Raw genomic sequence first — 27,542 nt, forward strand, 5'->3', positions numbered from 1 at the left:
ATTTCAGAAACCAAGTGGCACAAGAGCTTCTTTGTGTTACGGCGGCAGAATAAAAAGTAAATGCACATTACACATATAATTGATGTTTTCAAAATATAGTGTACTACTGTATGTCTGCTGCATCTGTTGTGGCAACATAAATAAACTCTAGGCTGAAGACTATTTGCAGTTGTCGTGTCTTCAACACCAATAGGAGGACAGTTTATAAGCATACACGCAAATGCATGACAACAACAAAAGAGTGAAAATAGAAACATGCAATTGTGATAGAGTGCTCGGAAGGGGCATATTTCCAACAGTACTTGAAGGCAGCATCTCTCTCTCTCTCTCTCTCTCTCTCTCTCTCTCTCTCTCTCTCTCTCTCTCTCCCTCTCTCTCTCTCTCTCCCCCCGGGTTATGTGGGTACTTTCCTGAGTGAGAGAGGAGAAACTAGGGAGAAAAATATTCCAACAAGTTATCCCATCTATGACTTTTAGTCATCCTGGGTCCACTTTAATTTGGAGATCACTTTAAATTATAGTCTCATATCTTGCCAGCTATACCCCAAAGTCCTCTGATAAACTTAATGCCAGGCAGCCGAAGTTAATCTGAAAGAGACACCGACCCAATCTCAGATAAGACTGGTAACAAATGAGCCTATTGTGCTTGTCAAGTCCCTCTCCCTTGTGAGGTATATGATCTATAACCTCTCTCTGCCGGGACGGGCTAAAATTTGTTATTCAGCACTGTGATTTGTCACAGTGTTTGGCTCTCCTGTGGGTTGGTATTGGTTGTTTAAAGAGTGAGTAAATTATACATTTTGGAGTGTAACTCTGCGTTGTTTGGTGCTTAGTTTGACATCATCATCATCATCATCATCATCATCATCGTCATCATCATCACCACCACATAGGGAAATAAAATGACCACGTCCCGGAACGTTTTATCCCTTTTCTCTGGGATCTACACGGACCTTTATTTCTGACGGACCACACATCTTCCTGAAAGTTTACGTGGAGGTGTTTGTTTACAATGGCTGATAATAGAGTGGAAACATCAACCGATAGCCCTACTGTTATCCAAAATGCAAATGTGCCTTCTCCAGCTAATAACCCGCTGTCAAGGAAGCTTAACAAAATCTTGGAGACGAGGCTTGACAATGACAAGGTAAGAAGGAAGAGTTTAGCAGCTACTAGCTAGCTAGCTAGCTAACATTAGCTACGTCTGCTTACCTTGTCACAGTTAGCTAGATATTTCAGCCTGTCAAAGTGGTATCGTAACCTAAACCAAGCCCTTTTCTAGTCTTTTCTTGCTACAAACTGTACTAAACATGTATTCACGCCAATAGAGGCGTATTCATTCAGCAGGTTGCTTTACACTGTCAGTCACTGTGAACCCTGCTAACATGACAATATCATCGTTGCCTTCTCAGGAGATGCTGGAGGCTTTGAAGGCGCTGTCTGTGTTTTTCACCGAGAACAGTTTGCGCACCAGGAGAAATCTTCGGGGTGACATCGAGAGACGAAGCTTGTCCATCAACGAGGAGTTTGCACGGATATTTAAAGATGTAAAAGAGGTAACATGGAACCGTGTAGTTCACTTACTTGGCAAAAAAAATAAATCCTGTTTACTCCTCTTTGTTTAAAATAACACCCATTTGTATATTATAACTAGGCAAAGACTATCTGCAGTGATTTTTGAGGTGGGTGGGGTAGCACTCACTGATTTCACTAATTGAGAGACATTTGAGCAGGCATGCTTGCACCTTAAAAACTCCTCTAAATTGTTAATTATTTCTTACAAACCACTTCTGAGGTTTTATTAGTTTTAGGCATTCAAGTGAATTAGACATGAGGATGTACAACATGACCATAAGTTCCCTAGCTCTGAGAATGTCTTGGAACAGCTGATCCCATCTAAGTAAGATAAGATAAGATGGTAAGATAGTACTCCAAGCACAGGGAGTGAGGTGCAGTTTTTATTTTCTAAGAAACCTTTTGTCCAAATCACATCATGGTGTTGTCTTGGAAGGCACTCCGGAGAATCCATCAGCAACAACAATCATAGGACCATCAGTTGCAGCAGAGAACTCGAAAACTAGTGCTTCAAGCAGGCAATTTCCCCAAAATTTGTTTTGCAACATTATAGGTCTACATTACTCTAACCCATCATACCGTGATTTACAGTTTTCCTGTTGCACATGGGTATCATCATTACAAAATCCCAGTGTGAGCTTCCCTAGTTACAGAGAGCTGTCTCCAAGTTGCTCCAGCCCTCATGATTGTGTTTTCACCCTCTCTCTAGGAGCTTGAAAGTGTTCATGAGGACGTCCAGGCCATGAGCACATGTTGTGAAGAAATGACCAACAGGTTAAAGGTACTGTCATTGTCCTTGGCTTGTCATTTATTATGCTGTATGGATAATGATTTACAAAAGCTAAACTCTATATCTGTAGCGACAATAGATAGGTTAGTATATCCATGTAAACTAGGCATCACTACAGTATGGATCAAATACATGAATTTAACCTCATCTATTGAATAATTTAGGAACTTGTCTTTGAGAATATAATGTGGCCAATCATCTATTAAAAGTGCTGTAAATAATCCAATGAACTTTGCTTCAACAGGCTGCCAAGGAGCAAACTCAAGACCTGATAGTGAAAACCAACAAGCTGCAGGGAGAAAAGTGAGTTGATTTGCATGGGGTAATGGAAATTGTATGTGTGTGTGCGGGTGTTTACAGATAACATTAAATATTCAAGACTTGACATAAGAAATGGTAATGGCCTGGTAACCTCAGATGCGTTTTATTCCACCTTAATAAAAGGTGATCTCATGTTTGACAGTCCGAGACACAGACCTTTGACTACCTTGTAAAGTAAACAAATTTTAGCCTGTTGCTCAATGAGACACATGCATAACTGACTTGTGTAATCTGTATTATATATTAGGTAAAGGGTGATTTTTTTGTAAACTTATGTCAAAATGTAATGACAAATGTACAGCAGTTTACAAATTTACATTCCCCTTTCAATTACTCATGGCTACATGAGTCTAATATGTTGCCAACATAGGAATAACTCAGTGAATTTAATCTTATTCTACAGTTGCAGGCACTCTGAGTTACTCTGGATCTGATTGCAACTAAACTGCTACTAAAACTGTTAATGAAAAATAAGACGATATGACACTGATCTGATCTGAACTGATCTTTTAAACTGACATTTTAGAAGGTCAGGGAGATAATACAGTGTCAATCATTTCATTCATCAACTTTCTCTGAAGATTTGTTTAGGATGGCAACTTTGTTTCTAATTATTTCTAGAAATTTGAAAGAAATCTCACACTGCCATTTCACCCTCACCATCCTTTCTTCCCATATCTGTTCCTAGGCTACACATCATTTTGAAAATCCATCACATAAACCACTGATAGGCATCTTCAACAATCCAAAGATAAAAACCATCATTTGACTCTCTGTGGTGTCTCATTTCTCCGTAGAAATTACCCCTTTTTCTATTCAGGCAAGTTGCCAGGCAAATAGCACTTGAATCGAAGCACACAGCAGGAACAACATGATCCACTTTGCAACTGATAGCTTTTATTGCACACATATTGTTTACAAAATGAGACTCGGCTGAATCTGCTAGTGCTTCCTTGTTGTAGGATTTGGTCTGTGTAGGATATCAGCCACAACTCTTCTCTCAACTGGACAGACTTTCACCATATCATAACAACAAAACCATACAACTGCAAACGATCTACTGATAAGGCAAAATAGATGCACGATTAAAGATATAGCCCAAAAAGTTAAAAACATTGACATTTTTAAGACCAAATTACTGTACGTCTTTGAAATGCAGCTTTACCATAGAGTCATAAGTTGGAGATTTGTTGCAGAGCCGGAGTAGCTGGCAAGAAAGTCTTATTTTTGATGAAGGAGTGATGAATGATTCATGAGGATGATGAATATTTCTCCCGAAGTAGGTTATTTGCATAAGGAGGGCAGCAATCATCATTAATGGAGCTTTATTTGTTTTATTCTTCATTTCCAAGTCCTGTGATTTTGGCCTTGAGATCCACATCAAAGTGGTTCATGTTTGCGCTGAAGTACTCCCTGATCTTACTGAAGCCAGACTAGAACAACTGGAAAGCAGCCAGTGAGTGTGGGTTTTTTTTTTGTGGGGATTTATTGATGCCACATAGAAAGAGGCATCAGATAGACAGATCCCATATATACCGCTCACCCTGTTGAGCTGTCATCAGCGGAGTCTCTCAGATAGTATGTTCTTGGTACCGCGCATCTGCAACCCTGGAATACCAATGTTTTTGATTGTGATTGAAAGTCTGCCAGTAAAATTAATCTTGGTACCTTTAATCTATGAATCTGGCTGGGAGTGTGTTGACAAGGATGTGAAAATATACTGTCTTCTCTTGGTTGATAGCTGGGGATTGGGGGGTGGGGTTTTATTAGCATTTGTGGTAGCTATGACCTCGGATGCTCGGTGACCTTGCGAGTTGACATGGAGGGTGGGGAGTGGGGTGGTGTGTGTGTGTGTGTGTGTGTGTGTGGGGGGGGGGGGGCAGGGGCAGGGGCGAAGATAATGTAGATTTCTGGCAAAAGAGACTGCTGACAGCTGTGATGTACCATTGGCAATTCCATGCTCCATTGGCACAGCTTGAGGACCTCGCTGACAAAAGGGTGACATCTAGATGGAGAGGGAGCGAGATTGAAGAGAAAGGAGATGAGGTGTTAAAGTAAGAGCAGGGAAAGACACCGGCGGGGACGTAGCCGCCAGTGAACACACAGGCACTAGGCATATGATTAGATACGTGATATGGGGTTCACGGTGTGATACAACAACAATACCATGTAATAAATAGAAGTTCAGTGACAACAAATTCTGATTGTGCAGATTTACGTTTATTTCTGAGACATAAATCTTTCTAGCAATAGCGTTGGCTTGCTAGAATGTAAACAACAATTAAAAAATGTCATTACACAGTGCAAATAATATTAAAATGGATGGCGAGCTTGTGAAGTTGTGGAGGGCAAACCGTCTCATTTGTGATTACTACAGAATAATAAAATGTAGCTAAAATTGTGATTCATTTTTCTGCCCCATGATACGTATGGTCACATTTTTGAGTTGCGATATATTGAATTTCGATATATATCGTCCCATTCCTCTTAGGCAGTGAATTGATACAAGTCATGTTGCTTTGTGCTGGGAGTGATGTTGAAAGTAAGTATTAAGAGGTTCTACATGAGTGTCCTTCTGAGTGTCCCCCCCTGCCTTATCTTGTCTTTGCATAACTGTCCCATTGGGACCTGCTGTCCATCTGTGTGACATTTTCATTCGCCGAGCCACAATGTGACCCCCCAGCCAGATGGGATAGTGTCTGCATGCGGGGCTTTGACCTTGTCTTACCAATTTTGTCTCAGAAGAGCTGCCAGGGGAAGAGTACAGCCAAGCTGTCCTCCTTCAGCCACCCACCAGTCAGCCCGTTGCACCGCACCACTCAGCTTTCTTGTTCAGGTGTATTTCAGGTCACACAACTCTCTGCAGTCCCAAACCAAACCACAGTGTTTTTCCCCCGTTGACACTTATTATAGCAGCGCTAGATTTGCAGCATAATCTCACATTAGTGTGCTTATAGGGCAGCTCTGTAGAGAGAGTACGGACGTGGTAGTGATTTCCAAAGCTCTGCAGATGCTCCAGTGTGTATTTATCCGGTGGAGCAAGCCTGTCCTGGGCTGTTTGCTATCTTATCTGCCAATGGCACCGTGTCATTTGTCAGCTCTAATGAAATGGAAAGGAACAGTGGATTGCTTTCAATGTGCAAAGGGAAGGTAGGGGAGGCAAGCCAATGAGAGCAGATGACCTGTGTTTGTCCGCTGGCTTTCAGACGTGCTGCTCTTTTGTCTCGTTACATGTAAGGGCTTGCCCCGCTGAAAGAGGCTGTCAGCAAGAACACTTAATAAGTGTTGCCTATTGTTCCATAATGAAACGCGACACTACACACCTGTCCCACACTGTGATCTTTGCATTACCATGTCATGTTATCACGCTGAACAAGTCCAGACATTTCAGAAACAAATGTTTTCCATGGACAACATGACCTCATGAGCAGCCTGTGTTGGGTTGTTGTTGTTGCTCAGCTATTGTTGAACGGCACAGGTCTTTAGAGTGGGTCTACTTGGATGCATGCCAGGTGTGGAAGGTAGATAAACTTACTAGCCACAGCCAATATTTACCAGTATTTGGCTAGTGGCGGGCTATCATTTCCCATCTTTTCAGTGAAGGTGTCATTTTGTCAAACCTATATGGAGAATTGTCAGGCATGTAGCCGTGCGTTTTATTCAGATTATTTTTTTCCCAAAGTAAAGCAAATGTTATCACTATTACTTCTGTGTGGGTCATTAACAGATCAAGAGCTCTGAAACCCCTGAGAGAATGATCGGGGACTTCAGATCATAAATGACAACCTGTGTAAAATGACACTTGAGCCTCATTAAGGCTCAGCTGGCTGTTAATGAGGGTATGGCTGTGAATATGCCTTTGTGTGTCTGATGTGATTGGCTCCGACTACACTCTATGATCATTGGCGCATGGCTAACTAAGTGCTTTGTGAATGCCAAATTTCCACGCAAGCCTTTGAAATGGCCCCTAATGGATTTTAATGGATAATCGACCCACATGGTTTTCAAGCTATGAAAGGGTTGGTCATTTGGTTTGCCAGCTACAAAGAGCAGTTGTTCTCCTTATGTTTCAGTCTCTCAAAGTATCAGTCATTTAGTTTCCAAAATGTGCAAAAATAGAAATGCAGAGAAACTTAGGGTTTAGATCCTTTCATGTACTTTTCAAACCTTTTCATGTACCTTTTGCTACCTTTTGTAGAATTTAGTTTAGTTAATTTTTAAGGTTGCAAGTTTGAACTTACCATTTTTACATTTAATAACTAGTCAGCTTGCTAAATGTTAGTTGCTGCTGTCTCCAGCTCTCAGTTTTTCATTAACTTGGTGCTGCACTATTAGCCCAGGTCTGTTAGATAATTATCTAGGCAACAGTAATTTCAATTCAGTTCAGTTTGACAAAGCTGTTTATGAGATTGTGCTGTGTAATATTGTTGAAACGATTTTTGTGCTTGAACAGACAAAATCAATTGGCCTAGTTGGGAAATCTGAGCACACACACACACAAAGACACAGAGGCACACCAACCCGCATTAAGTTTATTAAGTCTATTGTTTAGACTTAGGGCATTAAAATTCATCCTATCATGCAACATGATGTAAGCAACCTATCCAATTTAGCATCAAGCCATGGGATTGCACTCGCCTGGCATTCTGCCACCAACTAAATTGGAGGATCAAGGAAGGCTTACTTCACTGAGTTCATTTTTAGTTTATCGTCTACGCTAGCCCAGAATCCTTGCATACTTGGCTGTTACAGTGTGACGTGGCCCATTTACTGAAGTATGTTGCTTCATTCTGGTATTCGGTAATTGCAGCCTTGACGAGAATGTATCATGTCCTGACAGCCCAGCAGAAAGGGATCCCTTCCTGTTGCTTCCCTGTTTCTGCTCCGTTTGCTCTAGTCTAGCCTCAACTCCTCCACACTCCTCGTCTCCTCACCTTGTACGGGCGTGTGCGGCCTGTCGCTTCGGCTGTGATTTACACCCTGGAGGAACAGGTCGATCACTCCTGGCCTAGACACATCAACATGAGAAATGGGGAGGGGGGGTGGGGGGGTGGGGGCATATCTTATCTTGCGGAGGTGATTCTGTAATGAATGGTGACACGGGAGAGAGGTATTCTCTACCGGTGCCGCCATCTCTATGAAGTTCAATATGTCTGTAGAAAAAAAAGCCTGACTATAGAGGGGACGGGAGTGATGCTGTCAGAAATACAATGCACAATGCCTGTTCAGTTTGCTGGCTTATTAAATGCCTCATGAATAAAACTAGCAGCTATGGCAAGTTAAATGTGACAGACAAGATAAGGCTGTAACCTCAGTTTTTATATTTCTTAACACTGACAAGGATCGACAATATTTTTTTTGTACCAGGGCGACGGGACATAATGTCGTCATGGTGGCGTCTGCTTGTGTGTGGACGTATTGTTGTGAACACAATAACTCAAAAACAATACATGATAGAAACTTCATACTTACATCACAGGTTTCGTCAATAGAGAAGATGATCTGATTTGATTTTGAGAGAACCTTTCTGCATACTAGTGAGGAAAAACTGATTTTCTTGAGACTGCTATAAGCTATCCTTTAAGATACGGAGTTCATTCTAATACCACCCATGTGTTATGTTAAGACAAGTATGTTGACATAGAGATATTCGCTAATTAACGCATTAATTAGTTTAATTAATTACCTCATTAGCACAACTGGTTATGTTTAATACATCATGGTAATTATGGTGGGACATTGGGCCGCTCAAGTGCCTCTTGTTTTAATTTGTCATTATCTCTCAATAGCATGATGTGTTCCCTCTTAATTCATTCACTTCCCATAACATTCCCTCTTGTCTGTTTTTGATGTTCAGGCTATAATTTTAGTAAGCTTTTGTTCTTCTGTTAACTTTTTCTTATTTGTGCGCAGGGTTGGGTTGTAATGGAACACTTGGAACCATATTATGTATTGCAACTTTAAAAAAATGTAACTATATATTCCGTTACGAAAATAAATGAGAGGATTAGTTCTGGGAATACTTTTAAAGTGAAAGCGAGAAAACTAAACCTTTATAAAATGTGACACAGAAGAAAACCTGAAATATATTTCCTGAACTTTGTAATTTTTCCACGTTTTCTTTTCTGTAGCTTTATACCTCAAATATGGCAGAGTAATCTTAAAGTAACTGAAAGTAATTGGAATACATACAGAATTTAGGTAATCCCTTTATTACAATTGCAGGTAACTAGTAACTGTAGTGGAATACATTTTTTACCTACCCAACCCTGTTTGTGCATGGGAAATAAAGCCGGTGGTCCAGGCTAGTTGCTGTTTTTGTATGCAAAGGCGAAATCTCAAGAAGCGTGAAGGTCTTGTCTCTGGGGCTCAGCAGGCTGTACAGAGGAAAACTAAATCAGAGAATCCTGTCACAGATTTACAACCCTTTTCTTTCAGATGGGTGAGCACTGGTAATAGCAGTGTGAGAGAGACAATGGTCAGATAATGTTGGGTCCTCTTCGTCCACCAAAACAACATGTTGATTTGCTGATCTGGCCGTGCCTTCACAGGGAGGAGGAGTATGTAGACTAGGTGGTTTGGATGGGAAGACGGGGGAGAGAGAGGCCTCACTGTTGTTCTCCTATCCCATGACAGAGTTCCCTGCTTGACTCGGGCGGTTGCCATGGTCACTATTGTGTTGAGAAACTAATAGTGACACCGATAGTGATCGCTGTGCTGTTATTGATAGTGACAAAACCTGGCCTGTAGCCGGCTTGGTATTATTATTATTTTTCCTCTTTTCTTCCTCTTTTATTTATATTGTGATAGCTGCACATGATATCTTACTCTGTCTATGCTCCCCACCCTGTTATTTCCCTCTCAGATGAATGTAAGCAATAGTGTGTGAGGAGTATGACTGCCACCTACAGTATGGCTTAAAACATTACATCTTGTTGACAATCTACCACCGTTCTTTGTGGAGTGAAAGTATACTGTATAACTTTGTTCCAGTTTTCTGTACTGGCAGATTAGTTAGTTAATTTACTTGCACTGCAAGAAAACACAAGTGGAGTAATAAAACACAATGATAAAAGCACAATGATAAAACAGAAAGAGAGAGAGAGAGAGAAAAAAAACAATTACGACATGTGAGATAAAAATACACAAGGGCTTTGATAAGAAACAAAACAAATCGTGATGACAAGCAAAGACCCTACTGAACTGAACAGAAACTAAATAAAAACAAAGCACAATAAATTGGTATACAAAAACCCCAAAAGTCCATTTGTGACAAGTAATGGAAATAGAATAAATAAAATATTGGGAGTTTCAAACATTTCTCTCCTTCACCTCAGTCACCGCCTGGAGGTCCGAGCCCAGGTAGCCCAGGCTTTCCTCGCCAAGTTCCAGCTATCCAACGAGGAGATGGTCACGCTCCGAGGGGCTCGGGACGCGCCCATCACCGAGGTAATTTGCTTAATGACATATAACACCTTATTGATTCCTGTTGGGAAATTAACTTTTCACTCCGGCTCATTTTTGACCTTTGTCCTATATCATGCTCTCTGACTCTGTCTCTCTCCCACATCTTCCACGTCTTCACTGTATACCACCCAATAAAAATGTCTTAAATAGTAAAGCTATGAAAAGATAGTGAGCTCCATTGAACAACCACAACATGATGTTTTTGCTCTGTACTCTTTATCAATTTTAAATGTGAAATAACACAATCGCCTAAAGCATACATACAATGTCAGCTTCAAAATGATTATTTATTCATATCAGGCGATCAGTTAAAAATGTCACACAATTTTTTTGCGCATGCTGTCCTTGCGTAGTAATTTTTTTTAGTATGTTGTGAAAAAATCTTTACATGCAGTGACTTCTGGATGTCTGCAACCTATTTTTCGTTCAATTTTCCCAGGATTTCTTCAAAGCTCTCAGTCGGGTGAAGCACATCCACGAAGATGTGAAGATTCTCTTGCGGACCAACCAGCAAACTGCAGGGTAAGGGACACATCTAGCCTACATAGTATTATTCTGAGTTTGTGCTCCACTTCACCTGAGACTGTATCATTTACTGTGTGTCATTTTATTCCCATTGTTATGTTTATGGCGTTTACGTTGGGTTTTTGAAGTGGTTGTGTACGCAGGGATGTGATCAGGAACACAAAGCGTGAGCACTTGCAGGAAAAAACTGTAATCTCCCATCGGAAATGAATAGGTGGAACGGAGAAACGGAAAAACAACCCCAAAAAAAAACATCACCCGGGTCTGGTATTTGTGTTGCTGTCAGCGCTCTGATACTATGCTACAGATCATGGGTATGTAATGCTTTGGTCTTGGTCTGTGTGCTCTTTCCAGGCTAGAGATCATGGAGCAGATGGCCGTGTTACAGGAGACATCATATGAGCAGCTTTACCGCTGGGCCCAGAGTGAGTAGAGTACACAGACTTAATACCAGCAGCAAGCCATGGGATAAAACCGACTGCACTATGACCCTCTTTGTATAAGGCCTCCATACAGAGTGTTGTCATTACAGTAGAGGCAGAAAACTAAGTGCTTCTCCTTTCTTTTCAGCAGTGATAGAAGGAAGGAAGTTCTGGTAGTTGTTTTTTTTTTTTTTTTTCTCACAAAGTAGCTATTGTTGGGTGATGTATGTAGCTGATTTTTGGGACGGGATATAACTAAATAAGAAGTTGTGCTCTCAATTCTAAAAAGAGTAATAGGATATATATAATGTAGAGTAATAGGATGCACTAAGATGCATGTGACGGTGACTGACTGACTTGTGGCCAAAAGAAACTCAGTAACAAAATATTTCTTCAGCTTTGCTATGTATCTTGTCATCGAAATTAAAATGGACGCAACCCGTTTAGATCACAGCGCCCTCATTTGTGTAACTGCAGTGTAATTATGCAATAATAAAATATGATATGGGCTAAGTTGTGAGTTGATCTACAGATGCTTGTTTTGTAGTGGTTTAAATTGCTAAAGGTGGAACCAAATCCAGCAATTTTAATGTTCAGTCAGTGTCAGGTGAAAGACGGGCTGTCAGAACCAGAAGAACCCACTGTGTCAAATTGTAAGCTATTGTGCTGCTTTCTAACTACACTGTAAATGTGGCAAAGGTTATTCAGATGTTAACACACAATTTTGATGAAGGGTTGCTTATTTATACAAATTTGGCAGTAGTGCCATATGACAGAAATTTTTTTTTTTCTCTGAAATCATATTCATGTTTTTGGATTTTCAGAGGTGTAATTACACTGCACTGACTGAGACCTTTTGGTAATAGCTCATGGAAAATGATGAATATGATTTGAAAAAAAATTGAAAAAAATCTTCTTGTTGCAAATTGGTAATGTCCTTACTAAGAGGGCAGGCATGGAAAACATTGAAAAAACATTTAGCAACACTGAATGGAGCTTTTTAGTAATAACACAAGCATAGTAACCAGAAAGACCGTGACAACTGTTCTACTCTAATAGGGACATTTTTCTTGTCCTACCTCTTTTCTTTCTCTGTAGACGAATGCCGAGGACTGACCCAAGAGACCTGTGACATCAGTCCTGTGTTGAGTCAAGCCATGGAAGCCTTACAGGACCGGCCTGTCCTTTACAAGTAACACAAACACACACACAGCCACTAATTTATCTAAATACTACATTGTCTTTCCCTCCATTTATCACCTCCCATGTTGTTCAGTGACCCCATTCCATCCAAGTAGAAGTCAACCAGTGTAGCAGAAGATGTTTCTGAATGTAACAAATTCAAAGGATCAGTGGGGCCATCTGTTGTGCAAAATTTTCATTGGGAATTTATAATAACAGTAGAGAAATCTAGGGTCAGGTGGCTGTAAATGCTTTTCAACCACTTCTGTTTACTGGATAGCTAAATTACTTCACTGATATTCATGACAGGGTCAGAAATTAGCCTGGAAATGGCGTTGAAAGTTCATAAATGCCCATGAAATAAAAAATTAGGGGTTAAAAAAATGCCCCTGATAATTATGAGTACCTTTTTTGTTTTTCCATTTCACCCTGTTCACATTTTATGCATCAAGTTGTCAAATTTTCACGTGTGAAGCGACTATTGTCCCCCGTGTGCCACCCTATGTGATTTGTGGGAGCCTATGACCGGTGGATTCTTTCCACTGTTTTCATGGTGGGAGAAATGGAGCGGTTTTTGATCAGAAAACAACCGAGTACACAGCCTGAAGCAGTAGAAAATGTTGGCACCACACAGCCAGCAGTAGAAGAGAAAGCAGACCACACAAACTGCTGCGTCAACAAAACATAAAACAACCAGTATCGTAAAAAAAAAAAAAAAGTGAAAGATGGACTGTTTGGGCACAGAGAGAGGAAAATGGCACCATCCTCCTCTGTAAGACCTGCTGCCAGTCTCCAGTATATAATGACTTAAAACAAAACAAATCTCACAGGTACAAATTGCATGTTTATTTGTTAATATCCAATGCAAATATATTACTTCATAATTCAATAAAATTGCCCCAGAAAAGGACCAGAATACCTCTAAAATGCAGATTAAGGGGGCAAAAAGTACCCTATGGAAAAAAAAAAATCTTACCTTTATTCATCATGAATATTGAGAATTTATAATGCAATTTTCTATATCGGAGACATTGACTTTGACTCATTCCAACTGCTGATTCTTGTCCCATGTAGAGGACACTACTGTCCCTATTAAATACCAAGAAATGTGGTATACTTTGCAACCGTTGTCAGCAGCTACTTCCTTGATTTATCTTGTCTGGCATTGTTGTTTTTTTGTGAATCCTCATTCAGCAAGATCTTCTTGAGATTTGCGTTTATAAACAAAGGCTTTGTCATTCTGCTGGTGGCTTCTGAACACAGGCAGCATTATGTACCATTTGGTCAAGTGCTTTGAAAACCTTGACGTATATATAAACCAGTACAGCAAATACCCTTTCTTCCCATTTATTTTCAGTGTGTGAGGCAAGCACTGGCTGGAGCAGTGAAATACATAATGAAAAGCATTTGAATCTCAGTATCTATGAAAATAATTTATGCCCTCCAGTACCCTCCAGAAATTAATTTGCACTCAATTAGAGTGTAGGAATAGATATGACTCGCAGATTCCCCGAAGCTCAGTGTGAATTTACAACTTACAAAGACACAGAGGTTAGTTTCACACATTCAGCCCATCAGTGTCACCTTCTTTAACCTTAAGATGTGTGTTTTCACCGTGAACCCTCCCTCTGTCTGTCCCGTGTTCTTGGACATGCACCTGTCTCAGTGCCCAGAAAGTGTCCAAGGTCATGGGGCTGGCTGGGGATGTTGAGGCTGAGAGCCTGGAGACCAGAGTTCCTGCAATCTCTCTTCAACAGCGTCTACTGTTTAGTCTGACACAGAGCTTGCCACCGCCAAGTAATCAAAACAACCCCAGACTTCTTCCTTTTGGAAATGCTGCCGGCATTGTTGGTGTACGTCTGCGACTGACCTCCAACACACTGACTGCACGAGGCCGCTGTCTTCTTCACACGTGTTTCTGGTGTTGAATGTTCCCGTCTTTCTGTTATGTTTGGTCAGGTACACTCTAGATGAGTTCGGGACCGCGCGCAGGTGTGCTGTGGTCCGAGGCTTCATCGACGCCCTCACCAGGGGCGGGCCGGGAGGAACGCCGCGCCCCATTGAGATGCATTCCCATGACCCTATGAGGTACCTGTCCATTCACATGTTTAATGAAGTGAAGCATTCATTGTCAAATCCCATTTCCAAAGAAAACAGCATTTTTTTTTAAACGTAACAAAACTAAAGCTTGTAAATGTCAGTTGCTGTTTTGTTTGCACTTGTGAAAACATAAAACAAATTATTAAAGATGTAAGCACAAGCCCTGTTGTGTGATTACAAATCTCTATGCATTTCCAGGCTGAATTAGTGTAAAGCGTCTGAACTGTGAACCATAAATCAATCGCAAGGTCCTTTGGCAAAGTAAAAAAAAGAAACTCCCACACCTCCTGGGAGCCTTAACTTTTTAGATTGGATTCAAAGAAAGGCTCATTTACCCATATATAGTCACGGGGCGTCCGAGGACTCTGTCTCCGTCTCCTGCTGCACCTCGTATTCTTCCCCATCTGCCCAGGAGCCAAATGAGAGTTTTTCTCGGAATACCAGCCTTGTGTGGAACAGAAAATCACCTCCGCTTTGTAGGAGGCATCGGCAGTTCTGAGAACATCAAGTTCTTTCCCACCTGCCTATGGCCACACACACACACACACACACACATACATACACATAATAATTCAAGTTAACCTTGCTGTTTTCTGCCATTATGTAACATCAAAAGCAGTGTTTGTGTCTGCGTGTGTGAGTGGAGTGAAATACGATGACCCATGCTTCAGCCTAGCTGTGGTTGTAATGCTGTATGGTTAGCCCTTTGGTTGGCCCCTGGGTGACACTTAATATGTTATGTCACCCGTTTAGGTATGTTGGGGACATGCTGGCCTGGCTGCACCAAGCCACTGCCTCTGAGAAGGAACATCTAGAGGCTCTGCTGAAGCAAGTCACTCTGCAAGGTATGACTTTTCCTACACCAACAACTAAGAGTGTAGTTCTCCACTCTCTGTGCTTCAGCCCAGACTCCAGGCCTTGAATTGTGAAGGGTGCGATCACACCTACAGTTTGTTTTCTTTGGTCCGAACCACAGTGGAAAAGTTTACTTTGTTGCATTTTTTTTTTATTTGATTTGTTTAGGTTCGCACTGCCCAGTTACAAGCGAACCAGGGCCTGTAAACAAAAGTCACATGGACTCACAAGTAGCTTGTTTATTGGACAGAGTTTTGGTAACCTGTCATCCCGTGAGGTTTGAGATTTTGGCAACAGGGAGAGAGTCTAAAAAAAAAACTGATTCCAGTCTCTTCAGCTAAGCCTGATGAATTTGTCTGTGCTCTTTGTCCTTAATTCATCTTCTCTGGTATTCATACAAATTCAGAATGAAGAGATAGCTGAATAGGAGTATCAGTTGAAACTGTGGTTTGCCCTTGATTAATTTTGTTATGCTAGGCTTTCCAATCATGCGTAACTGCTGGCTGTGAGATGCCAACATTCACTTCTTTATACCCATAAAACCTTGAGCGTTAGGGTCGTTTCTTGTAGTTGATTCAGATTATGTTCTCACTTCTAATGAACTGAGTTTGAATGGTATTGTTCTCACCCGCCCATACAAACCAAAAGAGTAAATGCTCCAGAGTTAGAATAAACCGCTCCAAACAAGCTTGGTGTGAAGATGAAGACAGGAATAAATTAGGAATGCTGTGGCACCATATGATTTGGAGGATGCCCAATGAGTGTGGTACATGCATAATTACCTCTGTTCAAATAGAGGATAATTGTTACGTTTCATACTGTGTACATTCATACTGTGTTCACGATGCGCTCAAAACAGTTCAGGTTTTGAATCTCCAATAGCCTTGACTGTGTGTGTGTCTTCCTCAAACCTTAGGTGTGGAAGAGAACATGCAGGAGGTGGTGGGACACATCACTGAGGGCGTCTGCAGGCCGCTAAAAGTGAGTATCTGAATAAATTTAGATCCATTTAAGAAACTCTGACCAGCTGTCTATATAATATGCACTGCGTTTTGTCGTATTTTGGTCATATACTCAGTGTGTTATGGATCTGTCCCTCAGGTTAGGATAGAGCAGGTCATTGTTGCCGAGCCAGGTGCCGTCCTGCTTTACAAGCTCTCCAACCTGCTTAAGTTCTACCACCACACCATCAGGTATTATAGCTTGTTCAATTTTGCAACATAACAGTAACTCAGTTGTTTTACCTATTCATATGACGTTGACTTATCCCCCTTTATGATATTTCTCCAGTTCCATCATTGGAACCAGTGTGGCCACCTTGCTCATCACTATTGAAGAAATGCACATCCTTAGCAAAAAGATGTTCTTCAATAACTTGAGTCTTCATGCAAGCAGACTCATGGACAAGGTATGAGCATGCTCTGACTATTGTTTGTATAATAAAAAAAAAAAAAAAAAACAGTTGATGTCAGTTACCTATGGTGTTTATTTTGAGATTAAGTTGGTTGCTTATGTGTATGGTGCTCTTTCTAAAGCGACTTACAATGTGTGCATCAGTAGAACACACTTAAATTCCCAGATCACCAAAAAATAGAAGCAATGAGTGCAAAGGTCAGAGCCTTAGTACACATACGATATTCCTGTGACCATAGAACGATCGTGTAAGAGTGAAAGATAGGAAGACAAATACAATCGGCTAAGAGAGAGACGGAAGCGATTTTTGTTTAGATAAACATGGTTCACTATGTTCTTTCATAAAAACTGTTAAATGACGGTGCAGAAGTTCAGTATTGCATCCTGTGGACACACACTGTGTACTTCAGCTCTGCTTCGAAACCCTCAAAGACAACAAGACTATTTCTGAAGCACTTGTGCTTGTAAACATTGTTTGGCCTGCTGGCCACAGTAGCATCATGGCGCAAGCTGTCAAAAAACAACCAGTTCCTTAAATTGGCTTCCAAATACACCTCAGCACGAGCAGGAGCCCTTCGACATAACACGCTGGCTGTCTCCTGATCAATAGTAGTAACAAGAATTATCCCCATAGCTTGGTGTTAATCAAATCGGAGGCCCTCAGGGTTTTAGTGTCAATTCCAGCTAATGGCAGGAACACGGCCTTCTCATAATCTGCTCTATTAGGTGGACAAAGGTGGCTGGACCCAGTTCTGTGATGTGTGTTCAGAGAGCAGTGAAATGAAAACCCTCTTCATTAAAAACTCTGTTCAGTCTGTGAACAATCTGAGGCTCACACTAGCAGCAGACAGTTGGAAGGTGCATGTTTGGCCTAACATGCTCCTCATTAAAGATATTTGTTAATGATTTGATTATGTTATGAGGACCGCCTGTCCAGGTGAAGACTATAGATTACATGATTGAAATGGGTAACCTCTGCAAGAATAACTTCACTCTTTCGCTCAATGGGCTCTACCTTGTCTTCTATACCTTGTCCTCCTGTGTGCCTGGGCAGGTGGAGTTGCCGCCTCCAGACCTGGGTCCTACAACCTCCCTCACCCAGACCCTGTCCCTGCTCAGGGAGGTGTTGGCCTCCCACGACTCCTCTGTGGTTCCTCTGGATGCCCGTCAAGCTGACTTCGCCCAGGTAAACACAATAAGGTCAGGGTGGGACAAAAAAAGGTTTACTCTCCTGCCCTTTATTGCCAAATTCTAACCGGTTAGTGTTTGTGTAAACTTTAATCTATAGGCTACAAGTATGTTAATCTTGAAAAATGAATAAGAAAGGAGCGCTGCTAGGATCTGAGGTAGTAGACGTGACTGGCAAGGAATATCCCTAATATATCTTTTAGGCATAAGTATGTTAATATTTGTTCTCCCCACCTGTTCACCTGTCTTTCCTCTGTGCTCCTCTCTCGCAGGTATTGTCTTGTATCTTGGATCCCCTCCTCCAGCTGTGCACTGTGTCGGCCAGTAACCTTGGCACAGCTGACATGGCTACCTACATGGTCAACTCGCTCTATGTGATGAAGACGACACTGGCCCTCTTTGAGTTCACTGACAAGAGGCTGGAGATGCTGGAGTTCCAGGTATTGCCCATCTACAGCACATCTTTTGTTATTTTTCTTTTGTTGTTAACAACAATCCATGCAGTAATAAGGAACTGATATTATGTTTCACATGTTTTTTGGTGTCTATTTATATTTAATTCAATTGCAGTTAGCCAATGGCATTCCTTCCCCAAACTCTATAGTTTAAATCTAATAATAATGCTCTTCACCTTCTACAAGTAGGACATGACAAATTGAATTATGAAACACTTTTATGTCACTGTTATCTAACATGAACACTATCTAACATGGATTACAGTCACCACGTTGTTCGTGCATAGGATTATTGTGTATTAAAGTTAATTATTCTGATTCCTTTCATTGAAGCCCACAGAGCCCAAATCTTTTATTAAAAAGGTTAAATTGCTGTGCCATAGATAAGAGTGTGTCCTGTATTGTTGCTCATGCTCAAAAGCACCGTCTATCCCCCTATTTTTAGCACATCTTTTGTAATTGAGCACCACAACAGCTCTTGTGGAAGTTTCATTACCAATAGCACTGTGCTTCTCCATTACCACAAGTACCATTGGTTGACAATGCAGGCTTGAATTGGATTCTGAGCCACTCTTTCTCCCCGCCCCCCCACCTCCGTATTTTTTAGATTGAGGCTCACCTCGACACTCTGATCAACGAGCAGGCGTCCTACGTGCTGACCAGAGCCGGACTGAGTTACATCTACAGCTGTGTCCAGCAGCATACTGCCGAACAGGTCTCACATGACACACATACACACACACACTCGCCCACACCATCACACACACTTAGACACACTCGTACTCGCTCACGTGAAGCCACAGAACTGTTGATTTAGTCCCTTTTCTTACATCTCTCCTGTCAGGCTCTCTAATGGTCCCCCTTTTATATTTTACTGGCACAGGCAGTATTGTTTACACTACCTCTTTGGTCTTTACAATAGCTATTGCTATGGTTACCACATGACCAATGCCTTTATTAGGCATAATAGCATTTCTATCAGATTTTCATATGAGAGAGAGATGGAGGTAGACAAATCATATTATGTTCTATTAAAATATATTAGCTTTTACAGCAGTTGTCTTCTGCAGATGAAAGAGCCGATGCCCTGGAGGTTTCCTGCTACCCGTGCCTCTCCCATTTTAACACACTCTGCCATTGGGCTGACTGAGACCCATAGTTGTGGTTTAGCAAGTGAGCCTTGGAACTCTGGGTCGTGTCAGGACACACCACACCCTGCTACTGCTGCAGCGCAACGCAAAGCTGGATCAAGATCTGTCATTCTTTAAGCAGACTTCTCCTCTCCTCGGGTGCCCTTTCTTATTCTCCGTCTTTGTTTTGCTCATCTCCTCTGTTTGTTGTGGGTTTCCCTCAAATAGTATTTTGTCTCCAGTTTGAAAGGAGGTTTTCTTGGCTTAAGACATGTAATTCTGTTTTAAGGTCTAGGCCTATTTTCCCTGTAACGGTTTAACTTCTTATCCCTGTGATCCAGGACAGACTAAGATAAACAGCTCTCACCTAAAGCTAGAGGCAAGAGAACAGTGGTTGGAAAATACTGTTCCACCGGCCAGGAACTAGAAGCTTATTTTGTAGACTCATTGTATGTTTGTTAATGTGCCCATATCCCTGTGAAATCACTCTAGGTACTGCGCTGTTGCTTTGACCTTTGCACTCCCTACTATTGGTTGCTTCTAATGTTGGCAATTTAGGCATTTAAGATTGACTTAATGTAGTTGCTCTGGATAGTCTGTCAGCTAAGTGCCTTAAATGTAACTGCAGTCATGTTCACAAAGACAGCCCCCTATTTACTGTCCACAATTTTTATCTCGCTAACATCAAGAGTTTTAGCTCTTTTATTTCCATCTTTTGGGAGGGAATGTTCACAAATCAAAACTGACCTATCCAAGAGCATAGCATTCACAACATGTGAAACATGTGAATGCATTTTTAGGATGATTTTTTTCCCTTAAATATATTAAGAAAGTGTCATTTTCCTGTTTGTTTAGTCTAAATAACCTTTTTGTCTCATGAAGGGTTGGTTGGGGTGAGACTGTTGCTGCAGATTAGCATAATAGGCTTACAGGAGGGTGATGGGAGTTTTCGTTTATTTGAAAAAAAAAGAGAAGACTATAAACCTAAGTGTCCCAGAGGGACTGTCATTCATTCATTCAGTCATTACTGTGTGCCTGCCTTCATTTTTTAGCAACCACTGAAGGCAATGCAGACAGGCAACACTGGGAGAAACACTCTCAGTGCAGACCTGAGTGAAAGAGACCCCAGCCACTTAACCTTTGTAAGGTTTTGTGATTCACCATCATTGCTGTTCCAATGCTGTGACCCTGAGATGCACTCTAAACTGATGTTCTCTTTTTTTCTCATCCCAGGGCCCAATATCCAACCTCCCCAGTATGGATAGCTCGTCTCTGAAAGCGGCAATGGTGAGTTACATTGCATGTATTAAAATTCTTGGGGTGAACTTTTGGGTGAACTATTCCTTTAATGAAGCAACTTCCTTAAGGGGTTTAATTAAGTATCACATACACTACCAGTCAAAAGTTTGGACACACCTGATAGAATGTACCATGTTTTTCATTATCCTGAAGCCATTTTGCTCTAAAGGCTTATGCTTAAATGCTTGAAATTTGTTTTTTAGCCAAATAAAAAACAGTGATAAATAAACAGTGAAGTTGATGCCTATGTATGAATTTCTTTCCAAAGCTGTTGCCTTTCCATCAAGGCAAAGGGCGGCTACTTTAAAGAATCTAAAATATAAGATAGTTTTGATTTGTTCAACACATTTTTGGTCACTGCATAATTCCATTTTTGTTATTTCCTAGTTTTGAGTTCTTACCTATTATTCTAAAATGTGAAAAATAGTAAAAATAAAGAAAAATGCATGTGTCCAAACTTTTGACTGGTAGTGTGTTCCTTTAATGAAGCAAACTTCCCTATGGGTTTAATAAAGAATTGTGTATTATTGCATAATTATTAGTGTTCTTACTACATCCGTCACCCACTCTAACTGTCATCTCTCTTGTACACACACACACACACACACACACACACACACACACACACACACCAGGTCCAGTTTGATAGGTACTTGTCGTCACCCGACACCCTTGTGATGCCGCAGCTCAACTTCCTACTCAGCGCAGCCATCAAGTGAGTTCCTGTCCATGATGTTGATGCAGTACCCGTGTCTGTTCGGGGAAAAAATAGCTTGCATACAATGTTCGGGTTTCAAGCTAAATGTTTACTGCGGCGCATAGTGTTTCAACAGGGTAAAGAGCGCATTGAAAGTAATAAAAATAGGCTGGGAGGCTTGACCCAGTAATGTTCAATACCCATTAGTTTCCTAGATGTAATACGACCATTACTACATTCCAAACAAAACACTTCACTAAACGCGCGGTGAGTTTGGATGCTAAATTGATAAAGCCACCAACACATTCAGAGAGTGCTGGGCAGGGCTGCACGTATTTGTCTTACTGATCAGAAAACGCACATGCTTTTAGCTCGGTCTGGCTGCTGCATTGGAGGGCTCTCTCTGTGAGTCACGTTTACTGGGAAGTGCAGCAGGCTTGAGGAGCACTCTCTGTACCTCAGGTTAATGTTCTCTATTAATGGACATGGGAGGACTGATGGGCAGGACGCCATTAATTAGCTTCTGGTCCATTTCTCACTCTCGCTCGTTCCCTGAAATCATTCCTCCTCTCTTTCTTTCTCTCTTTCCCTCCCTCTCTCTCTCTGTCTCCACTCGCGTAAATACACAAAAACACCCGTAAGCGCGCTGAAAACACACTCCTGGAGCGTACAAATAATGGAGATCTACTTTTAGACTCCCTTCGTTTCACATTTCATGTTAGTGCAGTTGGTGGAGTAAGGTGTTGTAGATAGAGACGGCGCTGTGGTTCTGTGTCCTCTGTGGGCCAATTAAAAAGATGGATCTCAAGAGCCTGAGCGGGATACAACCGAGGCGCTCCCAGTGTGTCCTTCAGTCCTCTCACAGGGCTCTTCAGTCCCGCTATTCCATACTCCACTCGCACTCCACTGTGAGGAATAGGCATATTATGTCTGTGACGTAATGTGACATGGTCAGTTTGTTTGCACTAAAACATGGAAGCTAAGTTATATAAGAAAATGCAGCTATAAAATAGAGTGATAAGCAAAACAGAAAGAAGAGATGCAGTTGCTAATTTGTGCAGGCGAGATAAAAAAAACAACTCTAGGGCACTCTAGGGTCTCAAAATCAACAAACTAAAATGAACAAAACAACAACAAAAAATCAGGATGACGAGCAAAGGCACAACTAGATTGTATATCAGAATTGAAATGACAAAACAACATGGTGGATAACTGTAGATTTTCATCCATAAATCCATAAAATGGCAAATAATATGGCACTCTGCATTTTTAGATGGGGGGGAAAAAAACAGTAAGAATTATGATTGGGGGAAAATTCCTCTCGTTTGAGGATTTTACTCTCATTTGAGGACATTTTCGGATTTACTCTGCAGTTTTAGATCAAATGAACCGTATGAATTATAATTAGGAAATCTTTTCCTCTGTGAAACAGTTAGTGTTGTCGAGGCTGACACCTGATGCTTGCTTACTACTGCTGCCATGTGTGTCCATAGATGGCAGTGTGCACCACATACTGCCACTCATTGTTTTGACACAGCGGGGGCACACAATGGTCAATGAAAAAAAAAAAAATGTAATTAGGACAAATTCTTACAGTTGGCTGTCATGGCTGACTTATTTCAGCCCTTGGTTGGTGACTAATTACAACACTGCTCTGCTTTTCTGAGTTAGACCAGATAAGTGGGTACTTAAAAAAAAGCCCATTCATCCCTTTTGCTTGATCATTTTTTTTTTTGTTTTCTTGTCAGACGAATAAGTGTGTTATTGCCTCTGTTTGTGCAGGGAGCAGATTTTCAGACAGTCGACTGAGCTGGTGTGCAGAGCATATGGAGAGGTCTACACAGCGGTGAGCAGCCCAGCTAACGGATACAAGGACGCAGAGACCCTGGTGCCCCGATCGCCCCAGCAGGTCCAGACCCTGCTGTCCTGAGGGAGAGAGAGAGAGAGAGAGAGAGAGAGAGAGGTGTGCTTATTTCCCCACCTGGTTTATCTCAAAACACTGGGCAAGCGAGTGCCAACCTTGTAACCAGGTTACTAAAACGGCCATGTAATGTATTTGCACAAATGTATATTAAAGTAGACAGAAGCAACACATGGCGCTCTTGTGGATTAAGAAAAAAAAAAGTGAAGTTCGTAGGTGCTTATTGGAAACAGGAACCAGATCTGTAGAAAACAACTGAGATACTAAGATTGAAAGCCTCCAGTGAGAAGAAAATAAACTCTGTATCCACAGTGTCCAAGGCACTTTGAATCCAGTAAGGAGGGAAGAGAGTTAAAGCTTTGACTCTAAAAAAGCCTTTATTGTCATGGCTCAGAACCAATGGAGCCCTAAGGTCTTCATCAGGGCGAGATTTATTATTTATTATTGGATTTACATGTATATTAAAGCGGTTGTAATTATCGTATGGCTCATCTAAGCGGGGTTCTTTGGGGAATATGTGGGATTGCTCGGCGACCTCAGAGAGAGACATGCCTCTTTATGGAGGCTGGTGTGTGCCAGGAGGGAGAGAACATTATATACATGATCCATTTACTTTCACTGCTGCAGGCTCTTCTTGTTTTTCTCTCTGTACAGTACATATGTCTTTCTCATTCCCTTTTTCTCTGTTTTTTTTTTTTCTTTACAACAAGAGCCTTCTGCGCCTTTACTGGGGTCCATAATTGTACAATTGTACACAGCGATGTCTTTTATCGAACATCTTGAAAGTTCTATATAAAGTACACACTCAACTGAAGAGGCTTGTCTAATTTTTTTCCGTGCTGAAAAATTATGTTCAAGGGAAATTCAGCCGTGGTGCCATGAAGAACCCAAACAGCTTCAGAAGAAGTTGTTTTTAGATCATATGGATAAAATGGAGAAATCACTCTTACTGTCTGCTTTGGCTTTGCAATAAATGTCAACCGGGCTTATTGAGATGAACAAGACAAGACCATAATGACATTAGATTTGGCCATTTAGTATAAATTCTACCTTAAAATGAATCTTGGTCATTTAAAACACATTATGCTGAATGGTGTGTCAGGAGTAGGAAAAGTGCTTTTGTCATGAGCAATGCGATAAGAACCCATAGTCATTTTTGAATCTAACGAGTATGGACATGTGAATTGATTTTCAACAACAGAAGTATGTAGATAACAATGTGCCTGAGGTGGGAACCGATAACCCAGCTGGGAAATTGTCGGCTATGTAACATACTATCTTATTTTTTCAATTTAAAATGGTGTTTTCGTATATGTATCACGTCTTATTTCTCTAGATAATGCAGTGGTCATCGGGGATAAACGCACTTATGCTTCGGCTATCGTCGTACTCATTTGAAATTAAGCTTTTGCTTGGATGACATGACAAGGCCTTGGATCCACAAGGACCATTTTGGGTTAAAATGAGTTTAAATCTACAGTACTTTGTACCAAAAGTCCAGTGGAAAAATTAGTTTGGACGACTAAACATAATATTTCAGTGTGTTTTGGCTGTCTTGTATGGTTTGTCGAAAGGTTCTTTTTGCCTTTTTGGCTAAAATCCATTGACACATCAATTTGTTCTGCCACATAATCTCAAATTTAAAATGGGATCAGCCTGTATGTTGTTTTCAAATATATGTACAGTAGATCCCAATAGCACTGTGTTTATCTCATTAAGCTTTCTCAGAGTAAACGCCACAACACTGGCCAGTTATCACATGACACCGTACAATATGATATCAGTGAATATTTGACACCACCCACCCTACATAAGCAGCAGTAAAACAATACAGATAAGTGCATATTGATCTGAGATGTTGTTATGGTCTCTGCCCTGAGAGGCAGCATTTCATTTCTGCTATCTGACATCAAGGTTCGTAGTAGCGGGCCAGCTCTTGGCAGCACTACCAGCCCCGACTCCCAGGATTTCCCCAGCTCACCGGATGTTGCTCGGATATCATTGGCCAGGACATTGAGTACTGGGAATAAATGGAATACCACAAAGTTCAGCATCTGGAAGGCTGTCTTAAGTCCTTTAAATAGATCGGCCCTCTGTTCCACTCTCGCTCGGCTCCAGTCGAACACCAACAAACTGGATTCCTTAGTGTTTTGTACTCTGCGCTCCTGGGGAGAAAATGGAGAAAAAAAATTTAATTCTTGGAAAGCAGTGATTATTGAGTAACAACACACTGTCCATGTGTAACAGCATACAGTCATACATGAGTTCTGTGTGAGTACATGTGGGCCTACGCGCCGCGGCACGTGATGGCTCTTTCCTGCCGGCGGCTACGTTAATGAGCCAGCAGATGTGAAAGGTGATCGAGTCACCACTTAGAGGCAGGTAGCGGCGAGCGGGGTGGCAAACATTCATCCAATCATCCGCTCCATATCACGGCGGTCACCAAGCTTTTGCCTGCTGAAGCGTGAGCCTGGCAGGAATCTAGGTTAAAGGATAATACCGCCGTTATTGAGTGTTTTTTTCATCCCCCCACTCCAGTGGCGAGTGATAAATGTCTATGAACAGCTGACAAATTGAGTTTTATCTATTGCCTGAGCAGAAACTTTGAATTGGAACAAATGTAGCTGCTGTGGAAATCACAGTTTTTTTTCCTCACACCCTTTCTGAACTGATGCTGCTCTTTTGTTCCATCCCAACAAGGAATTGTTTATAAGTGTTTTTGCTATCTCACTCGGAGGTGAATCATCTCCTCAAAGAATGGTTTGGTAACTTGTTGGATAAGATTTTCTGTTACGCTGTAGTGATTTGGTTCACATGTATTGCATTCAAGAAACTTTTGTGTGCAGTCGTGATGCAGGATGAAGGGCTACTTTTACAGTTGCTATCTAAAGAAATAACTTCCTTTATCAGTTGTGGTAACAATGTTGTTGATCTCGTCTGTTACTTTCCTTTCCTTTTACTTGACCTTTTACAGGAAATTGAATAAATACTGTAAACATAGTGGGGAAAAAAAGCCACCAAGCTGCTGATATGAGGTCAGTTTTCCCATTTCTGTGTCGATAATATATGTTAGTAGAGTCTGATCCCAAGTCATGTTAAGTTCATCTTCTCTCAGTGTGAGCCACTACTTTGCAAAATGACTACAATTAAAGAACAGCAAGGGTGGAATATCCAGGAAGAAGTTTCAGTTTTGTTTTTTGTATTTATTTTTGAACCACCCTAGAGCAAGCCAAGAGCTAATAGGTAAACACAACCCAATTCCAAATTGGTGACCTGTAAATGGACTGATATGATGATGACTCAGAGGCTGTCATGACGAGAACACGATGAGATCAGAAAAAAAAAAACTTTATCACTGCCGGTATGCTCCGGGGCCCTAAACAAACGAAATGTGTTCTTTTACTTTCCAGGTTTTATCTTTCAGCGCAGCGATAATGTACTTTCAGACAGGAAGTTGTTAGGAAATTGGTTATGAAATAATGGACTTTGTGCAGGTCTGCCACAGAATGAGGACAGTGTGAGGTGTACAGCGTTAACATGTTATCTGTTTTGATTAGGCGCTTTGTTATTTCACAAACTGTCCTACTGTGCTGTACTAGTGGATGCCATGTCCCTTTGTTAAACTTTGAACGCAGACTTTCTGGGGAAGAGGGATTAACAATTTTTCCCTAGAAATCCATTGTATCAGCCATCACTCACAGTATGGTGTGTGAGTCAATACTTTGAGGCCTCAGCCCAAATTTTAGGAGGTTCTGCCAGTCGTAGTCTCTGCCCAAACATCCCTTAATAAGCCCATTTGAATGAAGGCATTAGTTATATAACATTCACACTATGCATTATACACTGGCTGCTTCAAGGACAGGATCATCCATCTTATTATGAAGCTCAAATCAGATCTCCCATCCAACAGTCTATCAATTATTCTCGTAATTATATCTCTATATTGCTTTTGTCATTTGGAAAGGTTACCTTATGTTAAACTTCTCTCTCTCTTTGGAATCTATTATGTAATTTGTCTATTAGCGCAGAGAGGGCCAGTGTGATGTGCTGACCTGAAACATGAGTGCAGAGTAATTGGTTTCCTTTTGATTCTCTGCTGTTCCCATCGCCCTAATCAGCAATGCATTCGATGCAATCACACTGGGCTAAAGAAACTCACTTCAAAAAAAAAAAAAAAAAAAAAAAAAACTTCCTCGAAAAAGT

At 41.2% G+C, this 27,542-nt stretch overlaps 1 protein-coding gene across 2 annotated transcripts; it reads left to right on the forward strand.

Annotated features, from left to right (window-relative positions):
* The first annotated feature begins 987 nt into the window (after positions 1 to 987).
* On the forward strand, positions 988 to 24,147 carry cog6 (component of oligomeric golgi complex 6). 2 transcript variants are annotated; one of them, XM_071515518.1, is made up of 20 exons: positions 988 to 1,146; positions 1,412 to 1,555; positions 2,284 to 2,355; positions 2,609 to 2,667; positions 10,023 to 10,134; positions 10,592 to 10,674; positions 11,032 to 11,102; positions 12,198 to 12,291; positions 14,241 to 14,369; positions 15,135 to 15,226; positions 16,153 to 16,217; positions 16,338 to 16,429; positions 16,527 to 16,644; positions 17,704 to 17,835; positions 18,110 to 18,277; positions 18,900 to 19,007; positions 20,475 to 20,564; positions 20,656 to 20,709; positions 21,357 to 21,436; positions 23,201 to 24,147. In XM_071515518.1, the coding sequence occupies exons 1-20, from the start codon at positions 1,012 to 1,014 to the stop codon at positions 23,346 to 23,348; spliced, it is 2,046 nt and encodes a 681-aa protein (XP_071371619.1). In that variant the 5' UTR covers positions 988 to 1,011; the 3' UTR covers positions 23,349 to 24,147. The 2 variants fall into 2 exon arrangements, with proteins under 2 accessions (XP_071371619.1, XP_071371620.1); XM_071515519.1 differs by lacking the exon at positions 20,475 to 20,564.
* The last annotated feature ends 3,395 nt before the right edge of the window (positions 24,148 to 27,542 follow it).

Source organism: Centroberyx affinis, unplaced genomic scaffold (genome assembly GCF_046629955.1).
Source record: "Centroberyx affinis isolate AG114_WGS23_722 - 3 ecotype Tasmania unplaced genomic scaffold, CSIRO-AGI_Caff_v1 ptg000358l_1, whole genome shotgun sequence".
Classification (NCBI taxonomy): domain Eukaryota; kingdom Metazoa; phylum Chordata; class Actinopteri; order Beryciformes; family Berycidae; genus Centroberyx; species Centroberyx affinis.

What these genes read in the sequence shown, in the direction of transcription:
- cog6 (XM_071515518.1), top strand. Translation starts at nt 1,012, where the DNA reads ATGGCTGATAATAGAGTGGAAACATCAACCGATAGCCCTACTGTTATC. An exon ending in ACCAACCAGCAAACTGCAGG is followed by an intron (nt 10,675 to 11,031) that starts GTAAGGGACACA and finishes TGCTCTTTCCAG; the next exon opens with GCTAGAGATCATGGAGCAGA. An exon ending in CAAGCAGACTCATGGACAAG is followed by an intron (nt 16,645 to 17,703) that starts GTATGAGCATGC and finishes GTGCCTGGGCAG; the next exon opens with GTGGAGTTGCCGCCTCCAGA.